The sequence below is a fragment of the Lagenorhynchus albirostris genome, chromosome 21 (genome assembly GCF_949774975.1).
Source record: "Lagenorhynchus albirostris chromosome 21, mLagAlb1.1, whole genome shotgun sequence".
Classification (NCBI taxonomy): Eukaryota; Metazoa; Chordata; class Mammalia; order Artiodactyla; family Delphinidae; genus Lagenorhynchus; species Lagenorhynchus albirostris.
The window spans coordinates 19801885-19827747 of NC_083115.1; the positions used below are offsets into that span (position 1 = coordinate 19801885).

General features: G+C 40.6%; 1 protein-coding gene across 1 annotated transcript; it reads left to right on the forward strand.

The window, feature by feature from the left end:
- Positions 1 to 12894: 12894 nt before the first annotated feature.
- Positions 12895 to 20667, forward strand: LOC132512677 (uncharacterized). The gene is made up of 2 exons (XM_060136486.1): positions 12895 to 12971; positions 18154 to 20667. The coding sequence occupies exon 2, from the start codon at positions 18204 to 18206 to the stop codon at positions 20187 to 20189; it is 1986 nt and encodes a 661-aa protein (XP_059992469.1). The 5' UTR covers positions 12895 to 12971; positions 18154 to 18203; the 3' UTR covers positions 20190 to 20667.
- Positions 20668 to 25863: the final 5196 nt, after the last annotated feature.

Below are 25863 nucleotides of genomic sequence, written 5' to 3' on the forward strand. Positions count from 1 at the left end.
GTGTATAGACATGAAGATGTAGCCAAATGTTAACGATTTGTGAATCTGTATGAAAGATGTACGGGTGTACTCATTTTCTATGGCTGGCTGCCGTAATAAAATACCACAGATGGAGTGAGTGGCTTAAACAGAAACGTATTTTCTGCAGGTTGGAGGTCTAAGATCAAGGTGTCAGCAGGGTTGGTTTCCTCTGAGGCCTGTCTCCTTGGCTTACAGATGGTCATGCTCTTGCTGCCTCTTCACACGGTACTCCTTCTGCCCTCACTTATCCCTAGCATCTCTCTGTGTCTGAATTTCCTCTTCTTATAAGGACAGCAGTCAGATTGGATTAGGGCCCATCCTAACAGCTTCCTTTTCATTTAATCACTGATTTAAAGCCCTGTCTCCAAAAACAGTCATATTCTGAGGTACTGGGGGTAAAGTCTTCAACATATGAATTTCGGAGGGACACAATTCAGCTCATAGAAATAGGTATTCATTAGACTGTTCTTGCAACTTTTCTGTAGGTTTGAACATTTTCAAAATGAAAAGTTGGAAGAAAAAATTAAGAACCCGACTGGGCCCCATATACTTCTCTAAAATCAAATTGTTTTGAGAATCAGAAATATTTTGGTATGTGCTTGTGGCTAAATTACATAGACAAGCTTTGTAAGATAATATAGAAAGGATTTTTTTTTTTTTGGAAAGAAAAAGTATCAAGAAGCTAGACTGTGTTAGTCAATTTCCATGTGTCAGCCCAGTCTGGTAAAGGAAAATTACTTGTACCAGCAACCCGCCTACACCTCTGTCCCTAAAATAAAAGTATCCTGAAAACTGAAGCACAGATTTGAAATTCAAAATGAAAAAAAATCCCCCATTATATTTTCCAAAAAGTTATTTCTTCACTAACTTATTAAATGTAATGTCTCATTGACAAAGAACGTTCTTAATGTGACATAGGTCAACATCATGTTATTGCTAATTGTTACCACCATAGTCTTCAGATTCTTAAAAAAATGTCTATTTTGGGTTTTCTCCTATTATAATTTAGCTATAAAATAAATGAATATAATTGCATTCACCTTTCACTTCTAATTCTTCTTGATATTTTTCAGTCCTTAAGCTTTTTTTACCTCAAGGCATGATTTGTCAGGTTTTATAATCTCTGAGTATTGTCAGTGTTGCCTGTGTGTGGATTCGAAGCCTCTAGGGAAAATCCAGGTCCTATAGAAAAAGGCATTGGTGATTCAGGAAGTGGTGTTCATTCCTCTGAGTAAGTATTGAACCAATGCCCCAGCACAAGAGGTGCTATCTTTTTGAAAATGACATAAAACAGAGGTCTTAACTTTAGTATGAGGCTCTTTCATAAAAAACACCCAGAAACTACCTCAGTTTCAGATTTCATGAGCAGTCTTAAGATTTTTTTTTAAATGTATATACAGAACTTTTAATACTTCAGAAGGGGAGAAGAATTTTACTGAGTGCAAAGGTATCTTGAATACCTGACTGCTTTTTCAAAAGGAAAGTTCTATTTTTTTTTCTGAATATAAGGTTAGATATTTTTCATATAAAAAAATTCCAGAAATAAAAGTATAAATGAAGTGAAAATTCGCACATAATTCCATCATCCAGAAACCAGAATTGTTAGTATTTATCCAATGTATTATTCTGAAGTCAATAAAGAAAAATGAAGGAAAAAAAATTTATCCTGTCTTTTTTTGTATGAACTATATACCTCAGGATAACTAAGAGATTACTTCTTGACCCGAATATTAACATGGGATGTTTTTATTGTTGTTTAACTCTAACTTCTTCAAAACGATTCTCATTTTGCTCAGGAGCTTTTTTTTTTTTTTTTTTTTTTTGCGGTACGCGGGCCCCTCACTGTTGTGGCCTCTCCCGTTGAGGAGCACAGGCTCCGGACGCGCAGGCTCAGCGGCCATGGCTCACGGGCCCAGCCGCTCCATGGCATGTGGGATCTTCCCGGACCAGGGCGCGAACCTGCATCCCCTCCATCGGCAGGCGGACTCTCAACCACTGCGCCACCACGGAAGCCCTGCTCAGAAGCTTTTAATAGCATGTTGTTAATTTTCCAGGCAACGTTTTAAGTCAATTACCTGCTAATGATTTTTAATTTATTGCATTATCAGCAGACCATAATCTGTATATTATTGAATATATCGAGGCTTTCTTAAAAATTTTGTGTTAATATTCCATGTATGCTTGAAAAATTAATGTTTTTTTCCAGAGTATAAAATTCTTTTTCTATCTAATATTTCAAACATTATTTTTAAGGTTTTTTTTTTCTTTTCCAATTTAGGTTCACCTTGAAAATCATACCTATTTATCCCCAAAACCTAACAAGTATTTTGGTTATATATTTTAATAAAAGTAGATTCAGAGAGGTTTAGGAGAAGAACAACCAGCCTTTAGTATATAACTTATTGGTATAGTTACCACCGAGGATAGGGTGAGCATTCATAACTATTCTTAATATACCACCCTCTCTATTCTAGTTCATTCCTTCCAGAGCTGGTCAGATCTCCAGTTTATCACTTTCCCTAATCTCTAGACACACCATGAATTTTAATCAGTTTTAACTGAGGTTGGGAGAAAAAAACCCTCTCCCTTTCAGTTCCAATAAACTTCATTTTAGCTAATAAATTCACACAAAATAGAGACACACAACAGGATGGGAATCATTGAAGAGCTCTGAAGCAAAGTTAAGTTTTAAATCCTATCACCCTATTGATCCATTTAGTCTTACGAACTAATAACTCAATAATGTTTACCTGTGGTTGGTTAGTCGTTGGGTGATTCTGTATTCGCCGTGGTGGGGACAGAGGTGGGAGAGAGGATGCATAAGCAGTTATGCAGAGAAGTAGAACTGTCACTGATTCTCCCGAGTCAGTCCCTAGCAAGAGTTCTTCTGTCCTATGTCATTCAAGCCAGTAGAATGAGACTGAGTTCGGTTCAGAAGCAAAGGAAAGCTTTATTCTCTCATCAAAGAATGGAGAGGCGTGCACTAACCCTAGAGCACAAGCTCTCCCGAAAAGGCTAAGGCCGCCGCGGGCCCCTTTTCACAGTTCCCGCCCACTGGGAGGGACGGAGTTCTCGCGGGGTGGGACGGAGTTCTCGCGGGGTGGGACGGAGTTCTCGCGGAGCGGGACGCAGTTCTCGCGGAGTGGGTGAGGCTGCGCTATTCCGGCTCCTCACAGGGCTGGGTGCAGCTTCTCTGCACACGGCCCGCTGCCTCCCTTATTTTGAATTGAGGTGCTGTGCGCAGCGCTTCTGCGCAAAGGCCGCTGGGCTGAAGTGTCGGCGCAGCAGCCTTTTTGCACTAAAAACTCTGGAGTGCTGGCTGGGAGGCCCCTGCTTGCCGCCCCCTAGGAGGAAGAGAAACCAGGCTAAGCGCAAAGGACCAGAAAAAGGTTAGACTTTATTTTATTCCCCAAAGCTTTTTCTTTTTTAATTGAAGTATAGTTGATTTACAGTGTTGTTTTAGTTTTAGGTATATGTACTCAGATTCTATTTTTATTTCGTGGGAATTGCTGGTGGGCTTTGCCAGTGACAAATCCGTTCTCTGCCTTTTGGCCTGCTCCTCATTCTTAAGGGGCGCTGAGGGCCTAAGGTGCAGCTTCTGTGGCCGCCTCCTGCTGAGGCGGGCCTTGTCGTGACCCTGGGGAGGAGCGGAACTTCCCCAGCCGCCTTTAGATGCGTTTGGTTGTCACCAGGCCTCGGCCTTAACTGTTAGTAGCTCTGAGCAACCCCCGTTTGTCTAACCTTTTGGAGACAAAGGACACCAGACACTTTGGGATGCATGGCCCATATATCAGCAAGAAAATAATGGCCACATGTTAAATTTTCCTTAAAAATGAAGGTATCTCGGTCTTTGTTCTGTAGGCAAGTGTGCCCTGATGTGGAGGCTCACTGCCGGGGCCTGAACGTCTCTGGTCACACTTTGTTGTTTTTCGGAAGAGCAGCTTCAGGTCAGAGAGAGGTTCCCCCAAGTGGTCAAGGGGGCCGTTGCTCCAGGTTGTCTCTCTAGAGTTTGAGGCGTGGGGGCCTCTTCACTGGAGTGTGATATCCCCACGGGGTGACCCTTGCAATTTCAGGGCAGATGGGTGGTTAGTATCACCGAGTGGGGTCCCTTCCGCCTATGAGTGAGCTGGGATTGCAGGCTGCCGGTTTACCAGGTTTTTGGATGCAGCCCGTCTCCCGGCCAAAAGCGGTGCAGCGCCAGGTTGGTGGGTGTGGGAAGCACCTGGGGGCATATTCCCTGGGGGCTTTCTCGAGTTCTTTCACCTGGAAGGCACACTTGAGTTGTTCCTTTTTTTTGTTTGTTTGTTTTTTTGGCCATGCCAGTGCAGCTTGCAGGATCTTAGTTCCCTGACCAGGGATTGAACCCCAGGCCCTGGCAGTGAAAGTGCTGTGTCCTAACCACTGAACCACTAGGGAATTCCCAAGTTGTTCCATTTACAGGGGGCTAAGGTGTCGTTTCTCTTGGGCGAGGGGAATGTGTCTACCATACTTGAGTTCAAAGGCATTTGACTCTAACTTACCCGTTTGGGTAGGGCAGTCGGAAGCAGCTTAATCCAATTTCCTTGAGTTTCCTGGCATAGCTTGGCTAAGGCCCATTTCAAGGTCTAATTGGATCTGTCTACCTTCCCCAACAACTGGGGTCTCCAGGCTGAGTACATGGCCTACTATGCCCAGGGTACTTGTATCCCCTTCCCCACTTGGACCATATTGCTTTGTAGGGAACCTTGGAGCCCAAACCTGGGGATTATTTCTTTTAGTAATGCCTTACCCACTTCAGCTGCTGTTGCAGTTGTAGTGGGGAATGCTTCTGTCCACCCAGAAAACATGTCCACTAGCACCAAGAGATACTTGAAATTGCCCAGTACTTTCAGCCATGACTGTGAAATCAACCTGCCAGTCTTCCCTAGGATGTGTCACTCTGGTCAGAATGGGTCTTATCTGGGGGTCCTGGGGGGGTCTGGTGTTGGGGTGTTCTTTATGCAACTGTCCGACTAACTATGCTTTTCATGGCAGAAGTTACCATGACCTCAGCTAACCAATTATATAGGGCTTCCCTTGGATAATGAGTGCCTTTATGAACTTCTCTGACGGCTTGGCAAGCTGCAGTTTGGGGGAAGCAGTGTTGCTCACATTCATTAACTAGCCACCCGTGGCCTCCCAGATCTCTGTTGAAGGCCCATTTTCAGGCTTTGTCCAATTCTTCCTTTGTGTAGATTGGGGAGTAATTAGATGGATGCTACAGCGTGATTCCCTCAAGGGGGCGCAGTCCAGATGACTCTGGGGACTACGCTGCGTGCACACCACCACACCTGGGTATTGGGTTGCTGGGCAGAGCTGTTCTGAATTTGTATGAAGACTGCCTCCTTCTACTCTATGAGAGTGTCCTCAAGATCAGAGTCAGTTGTCCTCACACCAACCTCCCAAAGCCTCTGACCTCCTCCCGCTGGAGCCCAGGCAAACCCAGAGACTAGTAGATCAGGCTAAAAGGCCACACAGTCTGTCTCTTCGTGACCACGAAAATTTTGTTACTGACCCTCCCAAGTCACTCCCCAACAAGAGTCCTTCTGCCCAGTGTCCTTCAGGAAAATAGAATGAGACCAAGTTTGGTTCAGAAGCAAAGGAGACTTCCTTCTCTGATCAAAGAATCAAGATGTGTGAGCTGAGAGGTGTGAGCTTGCGCTCTAGAGCACAGGTCTCCTGGACGGGGAGGGGTGCTTTATAGAGATCTGTCAGGTGGGAGGAGGGGGGTTCTCATGGGGTGGGAAAGCTGTGCTGCTCACAGCCCCAGATCGCAGTTCTGGGCACAGCATCTCTACACGGCCCCCAAGCTGAACGGTTGGGCACAGTCACTTTGCACTAGGAACTCTCATCTGAAGTGCCTGGTCAGTGCAAGACCTCTACAGTGCAGTACCCAATGAGCAAGTGAAACTAGACCAAGTACAAAGGAAAAGAAAAAAGTTAGACTTTATTATGCGGATTCTATTTTTATTTCCTGGAAATTGTTCACGGACTTTGCCGGTGACAGAACTATTTCCTTTAAGGTTTGTTTAAGTAGTACCTATTAACATGACATGGAACATACTTTGAGTAAATGGTGTACCAAGGAATAGTGTAGTTGACAGGAAGACTATAATAATCTCTGATAACTAATTATTATTTCCTTCCTTTTGTGGGTAAGAGGACAAAAAGCCCATCTCTTTCCTCTGCCACTGATCTCTGTAGAACTAGTTGCTCACTGCATCTATGTATTTTTTTAATTATAGTAACTGATTTTTTAAATATTTATTTTTATTTCTGTTTTTGGCTGCGTTGGGTCTTTGTTGCTGCACACGGGCTTTCTCTAGTTGCAGTGAGCCCCCCGCTACTCTTCGTTGCGGTGCACGGGCTTCTCATTGCGGTGGCTTCTCTTGTTGCGGAGCATGGGCTGTAGGCACGCAGGCTTCAGTAGTTGTGGCACGCAGGCTTAGTAGTTCTGGCTCATGGGGTCTAGAGCTCAGGCTCAGTGGTTGTGGCACGTGGGCTTAGTCACTCCGCAGCACGTGGGAATTTCCTGGACCAGGGCTCAAACCCATGTCCCCTGCATTGGCAGGCGGATTCTTAACCACTGCGCCACTAGGGAAGTCCTCTTATTGCATCTTGAGTGCACGTCCCACTATGAGGTCTGCCTGTAACATAAGACAGCTTCCTAATGGTCTTCCCCATGAAGAGCTCAACATTCTAAGCAATGGCAGCCATGCTGGAAGCATGAGGCACATATTACGGAGCCTTTGAAGCCTCATTTGATGTATGGATTCCCGTCCATTCTGTTCATAGATTTTTTTCATCGTGCCATGCCACACCACAGCTGCCATTTTCAATGGGGCTTGTATCCCGAACCCTCAATTTAACTCTAGAGGAGTCAGCGTTGAGCCCTTTGTTGTATCCCTAGTGGGGGCCCTGGTGATGTTTGCTGAGTCATCGAACGATACGTTTATCTTCTGGATCTGTGTTATTCTTTGGGCTAGAAATTACCCACTGTACTCTTTCCTCACATTGGAAAGGTTTTTATTTTGCAGAACAAGGCAGCTTTACTGTTCAGAGAAAAATCACAGCATTTTCTTGTTCTAATGATAGTGACCAACTATAATGCTTTCAAGGTCAGAATCATTTGTCCTCTGTATTGGGGTCAGCAAAAACATATTTTTATCTCTGGGGAAAAACAACCAGATACTTTTTTTTTTCCCATTGAAAAGGGGTTTTTTAGAGTGTGAAAGCACTCCCTACCCACATCATGCACACAAACAATTGTTTAATGATAGGAAAATAGGTAACATGGGGTAGTCATTGGACTGTGAAAATCACTAGGCTGAGTTCTGTAGAAGACCAGATGGTCAGAGAAGAGGCTTTTGGGGACAAGTTAGTGGCTGCTTGAGAATACTGTACTTATTTTAAACCTAAGTAGATATTGCAGTCTAACTTCTCTCTTAAAAAAATATTGTTATTGAACTGTGGAGTTGTAGCTCTGTGTGGACTATGGACAGTCAACAATAGGGGCTTACGAGTTGCACTATTACAAAATGGGTATAACCCAGGTTCTCATACGCTAATTTTTTGTACTGGAAGTCCTGTTCCAGAAACATTTTCTTTTACTGTTACTTGCTTTTTAAACTGTTTAGCAGGACTTCCCCATTGGTCCAGTGGTTAAGACTCCATGCTACCACTGTAGGGGGTGCAGGTTTGATCCCTGGTTGGGGAACTAAGATATCACATGCTGTACAATGCAGCCCAAAATAAATAAATACATAAAAACTAAAAATAAACTGTTTAGCCAGTTGAAGGAAATCTGCTTATGGTACAATTTGTAACCAAATCGATTCCAAGTTGTGTATTTGTTTTCCAGTTTTAAAAATTACTATTTAAAAAAGTAAAACAAAAACACAGCATTATGTGATTCTATCAGTTAGATATTGCTGCATAATAAACCGTTTTGAAACTTTACATCCTAACACAACACTCCTTTATTTAGCACATGATTCTTTGTATCATTGGTTTGGGCTGGACTGATGAGGACACTTTTTCAACTGTTCTTGGCAGGGCTTACTCATGTGTTTGTGGTCAGTTGCTGATTCTGTGGTCAGTCCGTGAATTAGCTGGGGGCTGGTTTACCCAGATGTCCTCACTCACCTGTTTGGGAGCGGCTATCGGTGAAGGTACCTCAGTTCTTCTCCCCTGGTCTCATCCTCTAGCAGGAAAAGCCGAATTTGTTCACATGCCAAAAGGATTCCAGAAGAAGTAAGGAAGCAAATCACAACACACACGTTCTTTTATAGCTTCTACGTCATGTTTGCTAATTTCTTATCAGCAAAAGCCAAGTCACATTAGGCCAGGCCCAGATTCAAGGGTAAAAAAATGGTCTTCCCCTTTGATGGGCAAAGATGCAGAACACATTGCAAAGAGCAGTGCATGAAGAATGGAAAATATATGTAGCCGTTTTTGCCGACTTAGCTTGAATGCTCACAAAACCCCTGAGAAAATAAGAAAAGTAAAGCTCAGGGAATTATAGCTATTCATCTAAAATCAGGCAGCAATACCTGAGGATGGCGCTGGTGTCAAACAATTTACGTCAGTCTCTGATGACTGGAGAATGTGTCTCTTTTTTTTTGTTTGGTTGTTTTGTTTTGTTTTAATCATGCCTCCAAACCACACAGTTATAATAGTAGGAGGGACCTATTCTGTTCCTATCCACCACTATTTAAAAAATATCTCTGTTTATCGATGTATGCGTATACAGTTGACATTTTTGCAGTATGTAAAAATCTACACAAATACAATTTAAACTACCTGGTATCCACTTCCTTCTGAGATGTTTGCTAAGCCCCTCCTGTATAGAAGTCTTGTGGGCTGTTCTGTATATACCTACATTCAGCCAGTCACCAATCATACTATAGTGTAACTGACTATTAGGCCATAAGCTCCATTGTGAGTATTCAGTGTGTCATGTTGTGTTTGTCAAGTGCCTGTGTAAAGATGTTCAATGAATATTGGTTGAATGAATGAAGAGTTAACTGTTAGCCTTTACTTTCTGCATCTAAAGTTATAATGGAAATATCTCAGGTAAAAATGTTTAGATGTAGCCAGTATTTTCTAATAAATATATACAAAGAACTCTGTAGTACACATAAAATAGGGTGTATTAATAGTGGAGAAGAAACAAAACTCCCATTGAGAAGAATTCCAAATAATTTATGTAGATACTCCCACATCCCCCTCAGAGGCAGAGCTCAGTTCCTCTTGCCCTTGAGTGTGGGCTGAGCTTAGTGACTTGTTTTCAAAGAGTAGGGCATGGAAAGGAGGCGGGAGGAGTCATTTTACAGGGGGAGAAACTGGGCAAACGCTTCTCAGCCTGATGATCAAGGTCAGCAACATCAGCAATGCCATATCCATAGAATGTATCCGTGATATGATATGACAAAGATTGTATTTCATCTTTGTGATATTACTCCCCAAAACCCATAACTCTGATCCAATCATGAGAAGAGTACCACACCAAAATTGAGGGACTTTCTACAAAATACCTGGCCACTACTCCTCAAAACCATCAACGTTATATAAAACAAGGAAAGTCTGAGAAATTGTCACAGACCAGAGAAGGCTAAGGAGATATGATAACTAAATGTAATGTGGTATCCTGACAGCATCCGGGGGGCAGAGAAAGGACATTAAGGAAAAACGAGTTGTTTTAGTTCGGGCTGCTTTTACAAATTACCATAGACTGCATAGCTTAAACGACATTTATTTCTCACAGTTCTGGAGGCTAGGGGTCTGAGATCAGGGTGTCAGCAAGGTTGGGTTCTTGCTGAAAGCCCTCTACCGGTTTCTAGACAGCCACCTTCTTGCTGTGTTTTCACATGGTGGAGAGAGAAGTCATCTCTCCTGTATCCCTTTTCTTTTTTTTTTGGCTGCACTGCACATGTGGGACCTTAGTTTCCTGGTGACCAGGGATTGAACCTGTGCCTCCTGCAGTGGAAGCTAGGAGTCTTAACCACTGGACCACCAGGGAAGGTCCCACTCCTGTATCTCTTAAAAGGGCACTAATCCCATTCACAAGGTCTACCTTCATGATCTAATTACGTCCCAAAGGCCTCCGCCTCCTAATACCATCACATTGGGGACTAGTGTTTCAATATATGAACTTAAGGGGGACACAAGCGTTCAGTCCATAGCACTAGTGAAATAGAATAAACCGTAGAGTTTAGTTAATAGTATCAATGTTGGTGTTCAGTTGTGACAAATGTACTGAAATAATGTGAGATGATAGCAGTAGAGAAAAGCGAATATAGGGTATGTGAGGTCTTCCTTTTTTATAAAGAATTATAAGTTAATCTCTATCTACCAGGTTACATGACCTGGTGGGAGAATGGGTGGCTGGGGGATTATTATGAGAAAGAGACTGACTTTTCATTGTAAGTCATTTTATGTATTTCAAATTTTGTATCGTGCTCGTATGTATTACCTGCAGTATTACCTACTCTTTAAAAATTAATTAACAGTTAGCTCTGTTGGGAGATAATATAGCTAAAATAAATATAGCTAAAATGACAGCCAAAAATGACAAGATTGAGGCTGATAAGCTATACGGTCGGTGGCCAGGTAAATTAAGCCAGAGACCAGATGCCTTTTTGTGCCTGGCAGAATTTCAGAATTGACACTACCTCAACATTTGACTCATGGCAAATAATACAGCCAGGGTTTGAAAAAACAAAAAACAAAATTCTAAAGTCTGGAAATTTTCTACCAGTGAAAATTAAATATTAGCAGAATAAAAAGGCAGTTTGATGGTATTAGCATAGTCCTTTAGCAATTAAGTAAAACTTTTTTTTTTTTTTTTTTGGCGGTATGTGGGCCTCTCACTGTTGTGGCCTCTCCCGTTGCGGAGCAAGGCTCCGTGGCCATGGCTCACGGGCCCAGCCGCTCTGCAGCATGTGGGATCTTCCCGGACCAGGGCATGAACCCGTGTCCCCTGCATCGGCAGGCGGACTCTCAACCACTGCGCCACCAAATGTAGTTTTATACTGGCAAGACAGAACCTTTCCAAAAATATCACCCTAATGAGGATGGTCTTTGACCAGAAGATTAATATGCATTCAGGCTTCATGTGTTTTATAATCATAGAGTTTGGCAATTTTCATTTGGCATTTTAAGTTAACAAGGAAAGTTATGAATTGGAAGATTTTCCAAATTACTCTAGGTGTGATTCTCTGTACACAAAGGTGTTTTAAGACCCTGAAGAAAATCGGCTAATGTATAGAGTTTCAGTTCTATTCTTGAGCAGTTCTAATGCTGTGGCTCTGTATCTCCATAGTTCATCAAGTTCTTTCGATGAATAAGAAAATCTAATCTCTTATGACTGTTGGCCCATGAGCAAACTAAGAATCTTGTAGAAATCCGCCCCCCGCCCCCAAAATTAAGTTTCCAAGGACTCAGGATTTTTAGAATGACAATAGATTTTAGGGATCAATTTAGTCAAATGCCTTTATTTCACAGATGAAAAATCTAAGGGTTGTAGAAGGTAGATAACCAGTTAATGGTCATTCAGCAAATACTTGGTGAACAGAACTAAAATCCGCATTTCTTCCCAGGTTGCCTTGCAAGGAATGTATATATGCTTGTTATTAAATACACATATATCATTCACCGATATTCCCAGTATAGCCCTTGATATAAAAATACTGGGATAGAGAAGAGCTATGCAGGAGGCAAACCAATTCACTACAAATGATGTCATGGGAGAAGTCCTGAGTCCTAATAAAGAAAGAAAAGGAATTAAACAAGGGAGAGAGAAGATGCCAATCTAACATTCTCTCACACTAGTACATTCTATATATGGGTCTTCATTCCCAGTGAAGTATCTATCTGAATATTCACCATGGACTATATTGTTTTTGAGACATTTCTTGATTCAGGCTAATTTTGTCTGTGCCTCCTACTTGGATTGACACTGGATTGGAAAGTTTGGAAATAAGGGAAAGGGGTTTGATGCTGGAGCTGAGAGCATCAGTAGCCAAGTCTAGGGATGATGGCAATAAGGATGAAAGGCAATAAGGAAAGCTCTAATTAGTAAGAACGCAGGCAATACCAAATAATATACTCAGGTTGTGCGTAATTCTTAAGAACATCTGTTCACCAAATCCCAATTTTCCTGGTGCACCGCCATACCTGGAATCATGTTTTTATTTATTAGCTTTAGCTAAAACAGTTCTGTACTATCTGTAATTATAAACAATATTTGTAAGCTTCTTCTCTCCAGGGTAGTCTTGCTACAGTCATCCTTAATTATATGGCTTCTATTTTGATCCATTATGCAGAATTATTCTTGGACTTGGTATTCAAAAAAACACAAATTATGCATCCTCCTAATTCTACTAATTAGGCACACATGTGAATAGTGGTTTCTTGTGGGAAGCAGTCAGCCATGAGAGCAGGCTGTGGACATGCCAGGCATGCCGCCGCTGCTCGAAGGGACTGTCCCTACTTGTTCCCTTCCTTGTTCCATTCCATGGGAGATAAATCACTAGGGCCCAGAGATCAGAAAGAATGTAAAATGAGATAAGCAAATCTGTCTCCCCCCTGCATGTGCAGGTTATTTTTGATGATTCTGGGTTTATGGGTTTTCTCCCAGGGAAGTTAACCTTGAGCCGAGACAGTCATTAGATAATGTAAACCACCGTCTGGCAACCTTCCCTTTTCTAGTCTATATAATCCGCAACTGTAGCACAATAAAATTTGTCTTGCAACCAACCAACAGTTGTCTTGGTCCTTCTGACCCCATTCGTCGGTGCTATTTCAGTTCCTTGCCCCTTCCCTTCTGACCCTGGTTGGCTCAGTCTTCCTCATCCGGCTGGTCTGCAGGCAAGTGGCGCCCAAACAGGGACCTGAAGCGTGAAGGCAATTAAAAGAAAAAGAAAGTGCAGGTAAGAGAACCCTTATGCAAAATATGTGTGGCCACAAGTAAAAGTGAAACTAGTACCGGCATAAGGCAATAGTCAGAAGTAAAATAAGATGGGACAAAAGGGCTCAAAGGAGCATGAATTATTTGCTCAGGTTTTACTTTCGATGCTTAAAGCTCGGGGTAATAAAGTTTCTACCTCACAGTTGACTGAGTTTTTACAGAATATTTATGATGTATCTCCCTGGTTTCCTGATGGCGGCTCTGTTGACATTGAAATCTGGCAGAAAGTTGGAGAAGATTTAAAAAATTATTATGAGTCTCGAGGGCCTACTCATACTCCTGTTGTTACATTTAGTTTGTGGAATCTGATAAAAGAATGTTTAGATTCTTCTCATGATAGTGTTGATTTGAATGTAAAGTCAGAAAAACAAAAGCCTTCTTCAGAAGATCAAACTGCCTTAATGGCTTCTGCACCGCCACTTCCTAAATCTAGGGAACTTATTAATTTTAACATATCAGATGAAGAGGAATATTTCGACTTAACAGATGAGGCTTTTAAACACGAAGGAGAAAAATATCCTGAGGATGATTTTCTAATGGCTATGATAGATAAGTCAGTGAAAAAGCCACAGATTAGTAAGGACTGTCTTCCTCAAAAAGGAGCAATAAAACGAGGAGAAGATCTTATTTTCTGTTGTCCTGTCATAGAAAGACCTGATCCTAATAATCCTCAACAAGCTATTAGGGAGCATCAAGCTCTTCCCTTTAAAGTATTAAAAGATTTAAAGTCTGCTTGCGCTCAATATGGGCCCACTGCTCCTTTTACTACTGCTGTGGTTGACACTATAGCAGGAGAAGCTCTTCCCCCCGCTGTTTGGAAGTCTATTGCACGAGCTTCTTTAAATGGTGGAGATGATTTAATATGGAAGTCTGAGTTTTATGAACGGGCTGCTGAACAAGCAGAAAAGGATGCTTCCCATAATATTTCTGTGGATTATCATATGTTGGTGGGTGAAGGGCCGTATATATCGTTACAAGATCAGTTGACTTACCGTTTGTTGCATATCCTCAAATAAATCATCTGACGTTGCAAGCCTGGAGAAAACTACCTTCTGCTCATAAAACTGAAGATCTTTCAAAAATTAGACAGGGACCTGATGAACCATATGCTGATTTTGTAGATAGATTGTTACAGGTGGTGGGGAGACTCATTGTGGATGGACCCACTGGTACAATTGTAGTTAAGCAACTTGCTTTTGAAAACGCTAATAATGCATGTCAGGCTGCGATTCGACTTTGGAGAAAACGAGGAACGTTGGAGGACTATATTCGCCTTTGTGCGGACATTGGGCCTGCTTATATACAGGGTGCTGCTGTGGCTGCAGCACTAACTAAAGTGGGGCTTAAAAACAGTCAAAAGAAAACAAAGACTTGTTTTGAATGCGGAAAGGCAGGCCATTTTGCTAGAGAATGTAGATCTTTTAATTCTAACCCTAGTCCTTCCTTCCCTGTTCAAAAACCTCCAGATGGTCGGTTTATGCCCTAGGTGCAATAGGCGAAAACATTAGGCACGAGATTGTCGCTCACTGACCCACAAGGATGGGACACCACTGTCGGGAAACTCCTCCCGGGGCCTTCCCCGGCCCCAACAAACAATAGGGGCGATGTCTGTGTATCCTCCTCAAATTATCATTCAGACATTAACCAAGAACAAAAACATACAATATCCTCGCTCTCTAGAGCAACACCAGGAAGCGCAGCACTGGACCTCGGTACCTCTGCCCGATATGTATTAACTCCTGAAATGGGTCTTCAGGCCCTCTCTCCGGGCATCTATGGACCTTTACCTAAGGGTTTGATGGGACTATTATTGGGAAGAAGTAGTGTCACCATGAAAGGTTTAACTATTATGCCAGGAGTCATAGATTCTGATTATGAAGGAGAAATAAAAATCATGGCACAAACTACTAAAAATATAATAACTACTTCTCCTGGTGATAAAATTGCACAGTTGCTACTTTTGTCCTTTGTACCTCATGGACAAATTTTACAACATCAAAAGAGAGGAACAAAGGCCTTTGGATCATCTAATGCTGCCTACTGGATTCAGAAGCTAGGGAAAGAATGTCCAGAAATGAAATTAACCATTAATGGAAAGGTTTTTTTCAGGTTTGTTAGACACTGGAGCTGATGTCTGTTATGACGCAGATGCACTGGCCTAAACGTTGGCCCGTTAGTTCCTACTATTACAGAACTTCAAGGAATAGGACAAAGTTCTTCTCCTATGCAAAGTAGTCAGTTATTATTATGGCAAGATAGTGAGGGCCATTCAGGATACTTCCAGCCTTATGTTTTGCCTGGGCTGCCTTTAAACCTCTGGGGCTGAGATATATTAAAAGAAATGGGAGTATTGCTTTACAGTCCAAATTCTCAAGTCTCTAATATGGTGTTGGATCAAGGATTTCTTCCCACAAAAGGGCTGGGAACAAATCAACAAGGAACTGCCTATCCTATTGATGTGAAAATAAAAAATGATAGACAAGGTTTGGGTTTTTCTTAGGGGCCTTGGATTCTCCTCCACTCACTGCTGATCCAATTACTTGGCTGACTGATGACCCTTTATGGGTGGACCAGTGGCCCCTCACAAAGGAGACAGAAGCTGCAGAACAGTTAGTACTGGAACAATTACAATTACGGCATTTAGAAATTTCCAATAGCCCTTGGAATACTCCTATTTTTATTATCAAGAAAATATCTGGAAAATATAGGTTATTACAGGATCTAAGAGCTGTCAATAAAACTATGCTAATAATGGGAGCTCTTCAACCAGGCCTACCCTCTCCAACAGCCATACCACGTAATTATCATCTTTTAGTTATAGATTTAAAAGATTGTTTTTTCACTATTCCTTTGTTTCCTGAAGATAGAAAACATTTTGCTTTTAGCTTGCCTTCCTTAACTTTTAAAGAACTCATGAGGAGATTTCAATGGAAAGTATTGCCTCAGGGCATGGCAAATAGTCCTACATTATGCCAAAAATATGTGGCTCAGGCCTTGACTCCTGTGAGAAAAAGGTTTCCAACGTTATATCTCATACATTATATGGATGATATACTTTTAGCCACTGATAATAGTTCTTTATTAGAGACTGCTTTTCAGTTTTTACAACAATCCTTAACAATCATTTGGCTTGGTCATTGCCTCAGAAAAAATTCAAAGACAATCTCCATTTTTATATTTGGGTAAATATATAGATAACACTACTATTAGGCCTCAGAAACTGCAAATTCGAGTTGATAATTTAAAAACATTAAATGATTTTCAAAAATTACTTGGAGGTATTAATTGGCTAAGGCCTTCCTTAAAACTTACTACTGCTCAACTACAGCCTTTGTTTGATATTCTTAAAGGTGATTCAGATCCTTCGTCATCACGCTCCATGACTCCAGAGGGTTTCCAAGCATTACAAATAGTTAATAGAGCTATCAGCTCTGTGCAGTTAACTCGAATACACACTCACCTGCCAATTTCTTTAATTATTTGTCCAACACCCCATGTGTCCACAGCTGTTTTATTGCAGACTACTGGCGTTACTGAATGGATTCACATGAAGACTACACCCTCTAAGGCTATTAATCCTTATTATGAACGTATTAGTAATTTAATGATGCAAGGTAGAAGTAGATGCTTACAACTTATAGGAATAGAACCTTCTCAAATTATTATCCCTTATTCAGTTAGTCAACAAAATTGGCTTTTTCAACATAGTAATGAATGGGGACTTGCTCTTGTAGGATTTCCAGGAAACCTAGAATGTCATTATCCTGCTGATAAGATAATTCAATTTAGTAAAAATAATCTTTACATTTTTCCTTCTGTAATGCAACAACACCCTATTCCACATGTACCTTTGGTTTTTACAGACGGGTCCTCCTCAGGAGTGGCTACTGTAATCATTGACGATGGAACAAAACTAATTGAACAAACTTCCTTGACTTCAGCTCAACGTGTTGAACTGTATGCTGTCATTATGGCTTTTAAACATTTGCCTTTTGTATCTTTTAATTTGTTTTCTGATAGTAAATACCTTATTAGCTTATTGTTTCTTCTGGAGACTGCGACCATAGGACATACTAATGATCCTTAATTATCATCCTCTTTTCGTCTACTCCAGCAACTCATACGCTCTCATGATGGCCCTGTTGTAGCTTTACACATTCGTGCACACTCTAATCTCCCTGGTCCTTTAGCAAAACTTAATGCAGCTGCAGATAGTTTGACTCGTACTAAATATAATTTTTTTCCTATCCATTCCTCTCCTGATGCTAAAGCTTCTACCCCTTCACTCCATTCTCCCTCTTATCATGAATGGTTATTGTATTGCATTCATTATCTTCATACTGTTATGGTCCATATCCTGGACACCCTCATATTATGGTAAGTTATGATCAAACTGCTTCACAAGCAGCACAACAATCACATGCTTTACACCATCAGTCAGCGGCTGCATTACGCAAACAATTTTCCCTTACTCGTGAAGCCGCCCGACAAATTGTTAAGCAATGCCCACAGTGTTTACCTCACCTTCCTGTTCCGCATTATGGCGTTAATCCTGGTGGATTATTACCTAGTCATTTATGGCAAATGGATGTTACTCATATCCCGTCTTTTGGGAAATTACAGTTTGTTCATGTCACTATTGATACTTATTCTGGTTTCCTCTGTGCTACAGCACAGACCGGAGAGGCTACTAAACATGTTATTACTCATTTATTACATTGTTTTGCATTTATGAATATTCCTAAAATTATAAAAACTGATAATGGGCCTGCTTATACCAGTACTGCTTTTGCAAAATTTTGTGATTCCTTACAAATTACTCATACTACAGGTATTTCATATAATCCTCAAGGACAGGGCATTGTAGAACGTGTACACAGATCCCTAAAACTAACTATTGAAAAAATAAAAAAGGGGGAATTATATGAAACCACACCATACAGCCTTTTGAATCATGCATTATTTATTTTAAATTTTTTGACTGTTGATAAATTTGGCCGTTCTGCAGGAGAAAGATTGCTGGCTGAGCGAACATTGACAACATCTGTTCCAGAAGTTCTTTGGCGGGATCCATTGACCAATACCTGGTATGGTCTGGATCCCGTCTTGATCTGGGGGTAAGGTCACATGTGTATCTTTCCCAGATCTGCGCCTGGTCCTTGTTGGCTTCCTGAACGTCTAGTGAAGCTGATAGATGGCTCATCGCAACGCCCGACTGATAAAGAAAATGCAGAAACTTCACATTTCTCCAAAGAAAGCAACAGTGACCGTATCAATCGAGAAAAAGAAGAAGAGGAGACCACTTGCCAGCACGACTCAAGGGAGTGATGTTCCAACCTGGGGACAAGTTAAACAATTGATTTCACGAGCTCAAGAGTTAGTGAAACAACAGAATAATCCTGTTACACCTGTAACTTTATTTTTGGCTATGTTGGCAACCATTTCATGTGTTCCCTCTGTTAATGCAGCAACTTACTGGGCCTATGTACCTGATCCTCCACTATTACAACCCATATCTTGGTCTGAAGCAAAGTTTCTTGTATTTTACAATGATACTGTTTATGGGCCTCTTATTGGGAATATAAAACAAATCAATATGTCTGTAAATTATACTAACTGGTTTAATACCTATCCTGTCTGTCTTAGCCCATTGAATCTGGAAACTGGATGTGTAAAGGCTATTAGTTATGAGCATACAGATGTTTATGAGGAAACGGATCAATCAGTTGGTTTGTCAGGCTCTCCAGGCATCCTTCATTTTACAGGAACCAACATTACTCTTGCATGCCCGGCTACCAGCCAACGAGAGGATCTTAAGGATACCATCATTTGGTATAAAAATGGGCAACCTATTAATATTAGAGGTCGAATCTCATACGCTTCACCACTTAGGGATTCCTCTATTACTATAACCAAGGTTACAGGTGAAGATTCAGGAAATTATTTCTGTATGAAGCATTTATCTGGAGAACAAGGGATACTTATAGCTGAACATAAGGTTACTATTCTTAACAGAAAATCAAAAAATCAATTTCCTCCTTTTATGACCGTTAACTTTCCTGAATCCAATTTTGAACGTTGCAATGCATCTTGGAATAACCAAATATGGTGTACTGTAGATTATACCAAGGGGTCAGTTCTTATCTCTTCTATTCCCGTCATAGATAGGTTTATTACATTTCAGAAGAACTGGGATATATGGAAACTAGCTCTAACTTATTCCAATACACATGTTATAACTTGTGTTGCTCCTCCATATACACTTTTGATTGGTTCTATTAACATTGTTAATTCTTCCAAAGGAGGGTATAATATTAGCTGTGTTAATTGTATTTTTAGCAGTTGTATGTTCCCTTCTGCAGGAACGCAATCTGTCCTTATACTAAAGCAACCCCTGTATGTTATGGTGCCTGTACATCTGAAAGAACCTTGGTATGAAAATACTGGAGTACAGGCATGGGTGGACCTCTCTAAAGCCTTGCGGAGAGGGAGACGCTTTCTTGGGTGGCTAATAGTAAGTTTACTTGCCTTGGCTGCTCTGTCTGCTACTGCAGCTGCTGCCGGTCTTGCTCTTTCACAGCGTATTAATGATGCTTACTTTGTTAATCAGTTATCTCAAAATACCAGTCTTGCTTTATCTTTACAAAGTCACATAGATTTACAGATTAATAACAAGTTAGATGAATTTAAAAACGCAGTTTTGGGGATTGGAGATCAGATGGCAGCATTAAAATTGATGCGTTTAGCTTGTCATGCAAAGTATACATGGATTTGTGTTACTCCTTATAAGTATAATGGCTCTATTTGGGAATGGGAGAAAGTAAAAATGCATCTGCTGAGTGTTTGGTCAGATAATAATATTAGTCTTGATCTTAAGAAGTTAAATGCTGAAATTCAGGATATGCAAAATGCACATCTTGATGATATTTCGCCAGAAGATGTAATTCAAACTTCACTGGATCATTTAAAGTGGTTAAACGCTCAGTCTTGGATTACCGGAAGGTTGTCAGGATTTATTACCCTGGCCGTAATTTGCCTATTGTTGCTAATAATCTTCTCATGTGTGTTTCGTATCCTCATGCAACAATATACTACTCTCGGCAGTAAACTTCATGGAATAAGTTTGCAGCAAAAATTAAAAAATAAAAAAGGGGAACCTGTGGGAAGCAGTCAGCCATGAGAGCAGGCTGCGGACGTGCCAGGCATGCCGCCGCTGCTCGAAGGGACTGTCCCTACTTGTTCCCTTCCTTGTTCCATTCCATGGGAGATAAATCACTAGGGCCCAGAGATCAGAAAGAATGTAAAATGAGATAAGCAAATCTGTCTCCCCCCTGCATGTGCAGGTTATTTTTGATGATTCTGGGTTTATGGGTTTTCTCCCAGGGAAGTTAACCTTGAGCCGAGACAGTCATTAGATAATGTAAACCACCGTCTGGCAACCTTCCCTTTTCTAGTCTATATAATCTGCAACTGTAGCACAATAAAATTTGCCTTGCAACCAACAGTTGTCTTGGTCCTTCTGACCCCATTCGTCGGTGCTATTTCAGTTCCTTACCCCTTCCCTTCTGACCCTGGTCGGCTCAGTCTTCCTCGTTCGGCTGGTCTGCGGCAGTTTCTGAATAAAAAGATGCTTACAAAGGACCTCTGTCATATTTATTCAGGAGTAGTTTTTTTTTGTTTCTTTAAGGAAAAAGAACTCTAGATTTTCTCGTTGCCCTTGCTCTTCAACAAGAGGGAGAGAAATGCAACCGACAATCTCTCAGTAATTGCCTACTCTAGTATCCTACAGTGGTCACTTGACATTTTGATATAGGGGTTTTGATGTTGCAGTTTTTATACTTTCATTTTGACTCAGACTGAAAAATAAACATTAAACTTTTCCCTCAAATGGGAAAGCTTTGTTGTTTTCCTGTTTATAAAAATAAACAGAAATCTTGCTGTTAAAAATGGATACTTGATTTTATCTTTTTAAATTTTATATGTGTCCTGAAATGATACTGAAAACATAGTTATGAGTAAAGAAGAGAGATTTCAAAGAATTTTTGGAAAGAGGTAACAATGGTTGAGAGGTCAGTCGAGTTTAGTACCGTATAAAATAAGGCATTATAAATAACCCTAGCTTCAGTGAGTTTACTGTATAGCTGGAAAACAAATCCACCCAGATGAAGTATTAAAAAGACAATTCATAATTAAGAGCTAAGTTGCATTGCAGGGACCAAGAATGCTACCAGTTCAAAGCATTGAGGGCTGGAACATAAAAAATGCTTCCTGATGAACTGTCTTCGATGCCTTCCTCTCCTCACTTGCCTAATTCATAGGTTTATATCTCCAGGAAAATTACTAAATTGTTCTCTAACCAAGAATAGATGAGAGTGCTACAAAGAAGAAGAAAAAACTTCACTGATTTAAAAAAAAAATGTGTAGGAAAGATCATTTGGGATCAATTATAATTTTATTGGACATGATGATGCTATTATGATTGCATTTGAAAATTTTCCTTATCTGTTAGAGATGCATATTAAAATATTCATTAGATGGTATATGTCTGAAATTTGTATTAAAATACTCAACAGATTTTTGGTGCATTAGATGAAATAAAAGAGCAGAATATTGATCATTAATGAAACTGGGTAATAGGTACAGGGAGATTACTGTTCTTCCTACTTTTCTATATGTTTTATTTTCTCTATAGTAGAAAACAAAAATGAAAATAAAAACAAAACTTAAAGCAAATGTTATGCTGAAATGAAAGATTAAAGTTAGCAACAAAAATAGAATGTACTTTGTCCTCATTTCTTTGGCATCTGTAGAATTTAGCTGTGGAAGGAAGCCAGTGGCCTGTGCCAATTCTCTGTTTTCCTATATATTGTTTATGTGTAGATATGACCATAGTAACAACACAAAATATAAAAACATTGGGGGGAACTTCCCAGGCGGTCCAGTGGTTAAGACTCCACACTTCCACTGCAGGGGTCACAGGTTCAATCCCTGGTTGGGGAACTAAGATCCTGCATCCTGTGCCAGGTGGCCAAAAGAATTTTTTTTTAATTTTTAAAAATAAAAATAAAATAAAAACCATGGGGTTGTGGGTGGCTTGCGGGATCTAGTTTCCTGACTAGGGGTCAAACCCTGCCCCGGCAGTGAAAGCGCACCAAGTCCTAACCACTGGACAGCCGGGGAGTTCCCCACGTTCTGTTTCTTCTACAGCGATAGAGCCACTGCCTTGCTGTTAGATAAGGCCATGTAACTAAGTACTTATCAATGGACTGAGAAACTCATTTGTGGCCTTTCTGGGACTGAGTTTTCAAGCTCATTTCCCCCCTGCCCACTGGCTTCAACAGAGAAGTGGTAGCAACACAGTCTCAGCCATGTGGATAAGGGACGGAATGGCAGAACTAAAGAATGGAAGAAACTTGCATCCCTGAATGAGCAGAGCTGCCACAATAACCTGGACTGCTCACATCGAGACCATAGGAAAAAGAAATAAAGTTTTGTATATTATGTAAACTAATGGGATTTAAAAAAAAATCACTGTTTTTATATCTATCCCTATATAAAAACGTGTATATGAACACATTTCTAAAAAAAAAAATTACTACAATCTTTAATGTACAGTAAGCTAAAATTATTTTTATCTGTATATACCTACATATTTGAGTAGTCATTTAGAGAAATTAAATATTAATGTTTAAAGTGTATAAATTGTATAGGTCATATGTATGCCTCCATTTTCACGGCTGCTTCCAAAGGCATTCTAATGTATAGCAATTAGAAATTTTTTTTCCTTATAGCATTTTGTTGGTATTGCTTTGATGTTCATTGAGTAAAATGAATTTTCAATCTTTCAGCCATGTAACTGAGACTAGAAATTGAGTTACAAATAATTTGTGTTAAAAAAACTCATTTGAAGTTCTGAGGAAGGATGTAAACTTTTTGAGTAAAAACTTTAATTTTGTGAAACCTAGAGAAATATATACAAAGTTTTTTCTTAGTAGATAATCAAACTTAAATGACAAATGTTTGGCTTTTTTTTTTTTTCCTGCGGTACGCGGGCCTCTCACTGTTGTGGCCTCTCCCGTTGCGGAGCACAGGCTCCGGACGCGCAGGCTCAGCGGCCATGGCTCATGGGCCCAGCCGCTCCGCGGCATGTGGGATCTTCCCGGACCAGGGCATGAACCCGCGTTCCCTGCATCGGCAGGCGGACTCTCAACCACTGCCCCACCAGGGAAGCCCTGACTTTTTTTTTTTTTTTTTTTTTGCTACATGAATAGTCACATAAAAGGAATGATTTTAGAAGGACGGAGGAAAAAACCCTCAATTAAAACACAGGATTTCAATTAGAGATTCTAACTAATTAGGCTTTCAACAATTATTTTGAAAATCCTTTTAAATTTCTGTATATAGAAAGGTATTTTTGTTTGATTCTATCTTGATCTTAGTATGAAAAAGTTAATTGTACCACACTGAATTTAAGTGATAAATCTATCATAAATGGATGATAATATTTTAAATTGAGAAGATAGTTGTACTGAACAAAACTGCTCAGTGTATTTAGCCAAAAACTTTTTTTTTTACATCTTTATTGGAGTATAATTGCTTTACAATGGTGTGTTAGTTTCTGCTTTATAACAAAGTGAATCAGCTATACATATACATATATTCCCATATCTCTTCCCTCTTGCGTCTCCCTCCCTTCCAACCTCCCTATCCCACCCCTCTAGGTGGTCACAAAGAACCGAGGTGATCTCCCGGTGCTATGCGGCTGCTTCCCACTAGCTATCTATTTTACGTTTGGTAGTGTATACATGTCCATGCCACTCTCTCACTTTGTCCCAGCTTACCCTTCCCCCTCCCCATATCCTCAAGTCCATTCTCTAGTAGGTCTGTGTCTTTATTCCAGTCTTACCACTAGGTTCTTCATGACATTTTTTTTTTCTTTCTTAGATTCCATATATATGTGTTAGTATACGGTATTTGTCTTTCTCTTTCTGACTTCACTCTGTATGACAGACTCTAGGTCCATCCACCTCACTACAAATAACTCAATTTCGTTTCTTTTTATGACTGATAATATTCCATTGTATATATGTGCCACATTTTCTTTATCCATTCATCTGATGATGAACACTTAGGTTGCTTCCATCTCCTGGCTATTGTAAGTAGAGCTGCAATGAATATTTTGGTACATGACTCTTTTTGAATTATGCTTTTCTCAGGGTATATGCCCAGTAGTGGGATTGCTGGGTAATATGGTAGTTCTATTTGTAGTTTTTTAAGGAACCTCCATACTGTTCTCCATAGTGGCTGTACCAATTCACATTCCCACAAGCGGTGCAAGAGTGTTCCCTTTTCTCCACACCCTCTCCAGCATTTATTATTTCTAGATTTTTTTATTTTAGTTTTTTTTTGTGGTATGCGGGCCTCTCACCGTTGTGGCCTCTCCCATTGTGGAGCACAGGCTTGGGACGCGCAGCCTCAGTGGCCATGGCTCACAGGCCCGGCCGCTCCACGGCATGTGGGATCCTCCCAGACTGGGGCACGAACCCATGTAACCCTGCATCGGCAGGCGGACTCTCAACCACTGCGCCACCAGGGAAGCCCTGTTTCTAGATTTTTTGATGATGGCCATTCTGACCGGTGTGAGATGATATTGTAGTTTTGATTTGCATTTCTCTAATGATTAATGATATTGAGCATTCTTTCATGTGTTTGTTGGCAATCTGTATATCTTTTTTGGAGAAATGTCTATTTAGGTCTTCTGCCCATTTTTGGATTGGGTTTGTTTTTTTGTTACTGATCTGCAAGAGCTGCTTATAAATTTTGGAGATTGATCCTTTGTCAGTTGCTTCGTTTGCAAATATTTTCTCCCATTCTGAGGGTTGTCTTTTGGTCTTGTTTATGGTTTCTTTTGCTGTGCAAAAGCTTTGAAGTTTCACTAGGTCCCATTTGTTTATTTTTGTTTTTATTTCCATTTCTCTAGGAGGTGGGTCAAAAAGGATCTTGCTGTGATTTATGTCATAGAGTGTTCTGCCTATGTTTTCCTCTAAGAGTTTGATAGTTTCTGACCTTACATTTAGGTCTTTAACCCATTTTGAGCTTATTTTTGTGTATGGTGTTAGGGAGTGATCTAATCTCATACTCTTACATGTACCTGTCCAGTTGTCCCAGCACCACTTATTGAAGAGGCTGTCCTTTGTCCACTGTACATTCCTCCCTCCTTTATCAAAGATAAGGTGACCATATGTGCATGGGTTTATCTCTGGGCTTTCTATCCTGTTCCATTGATCTATATTACTGTTTTTGTACCAGTACCATACTGTCTTGATTACTGTAGCTTTGTAGTATAGTCTGAAGTCAGGGAGCCTGATTCCTCCAGCTTGGTTTCTCGTACTCAAGATTGCTTTGGCTCTTCGGGGTCATTTTTTTTTTTTAATTTTTTTTTTTTTGCGGTACGCAGGCCTCTCACTGTTGTGGCCTCTCCCGTTGTGTAGCGCAGGCTCAGCAGCCATGGCTCATGGGTCCAGCCGCTCCGCGGCATGTGGGATCCTCCCGGACTGGGGCACGAACCTGCGTCCCCTGCATCGGCAGGCGGACTCTCAACCACTGCGCCACCAGGGAAGCCCTCTTCGGGGTCTTTTGTGTTTCCATACAAATTGTGAAATTTTTTTCTTCTAGTTCTGTGAAAAATGCCAGTGGTAGTTTGATAGGGATTGCATTGAATCTGTAGATTGCTTTGGGTAGTAGAGTCATTTTCACAGTGTTGATTCTTCCAATCCAAGAACATGGTATATCTCTCCATCTATTTGTATCATCTTTAATTTCTTTCATCAGTGTCTTATAATTTTCTGCATACA

Bases quoted from the DNA above. Each gene is read 5' to 3' on its own strand.
- LOC132512677 (XM_060136486.1), top strand. From the start codon at position 18,204: ATGGCTCATCGCAACGCCCGACTGATAAAGAAAATGCAGAAACTTCAC.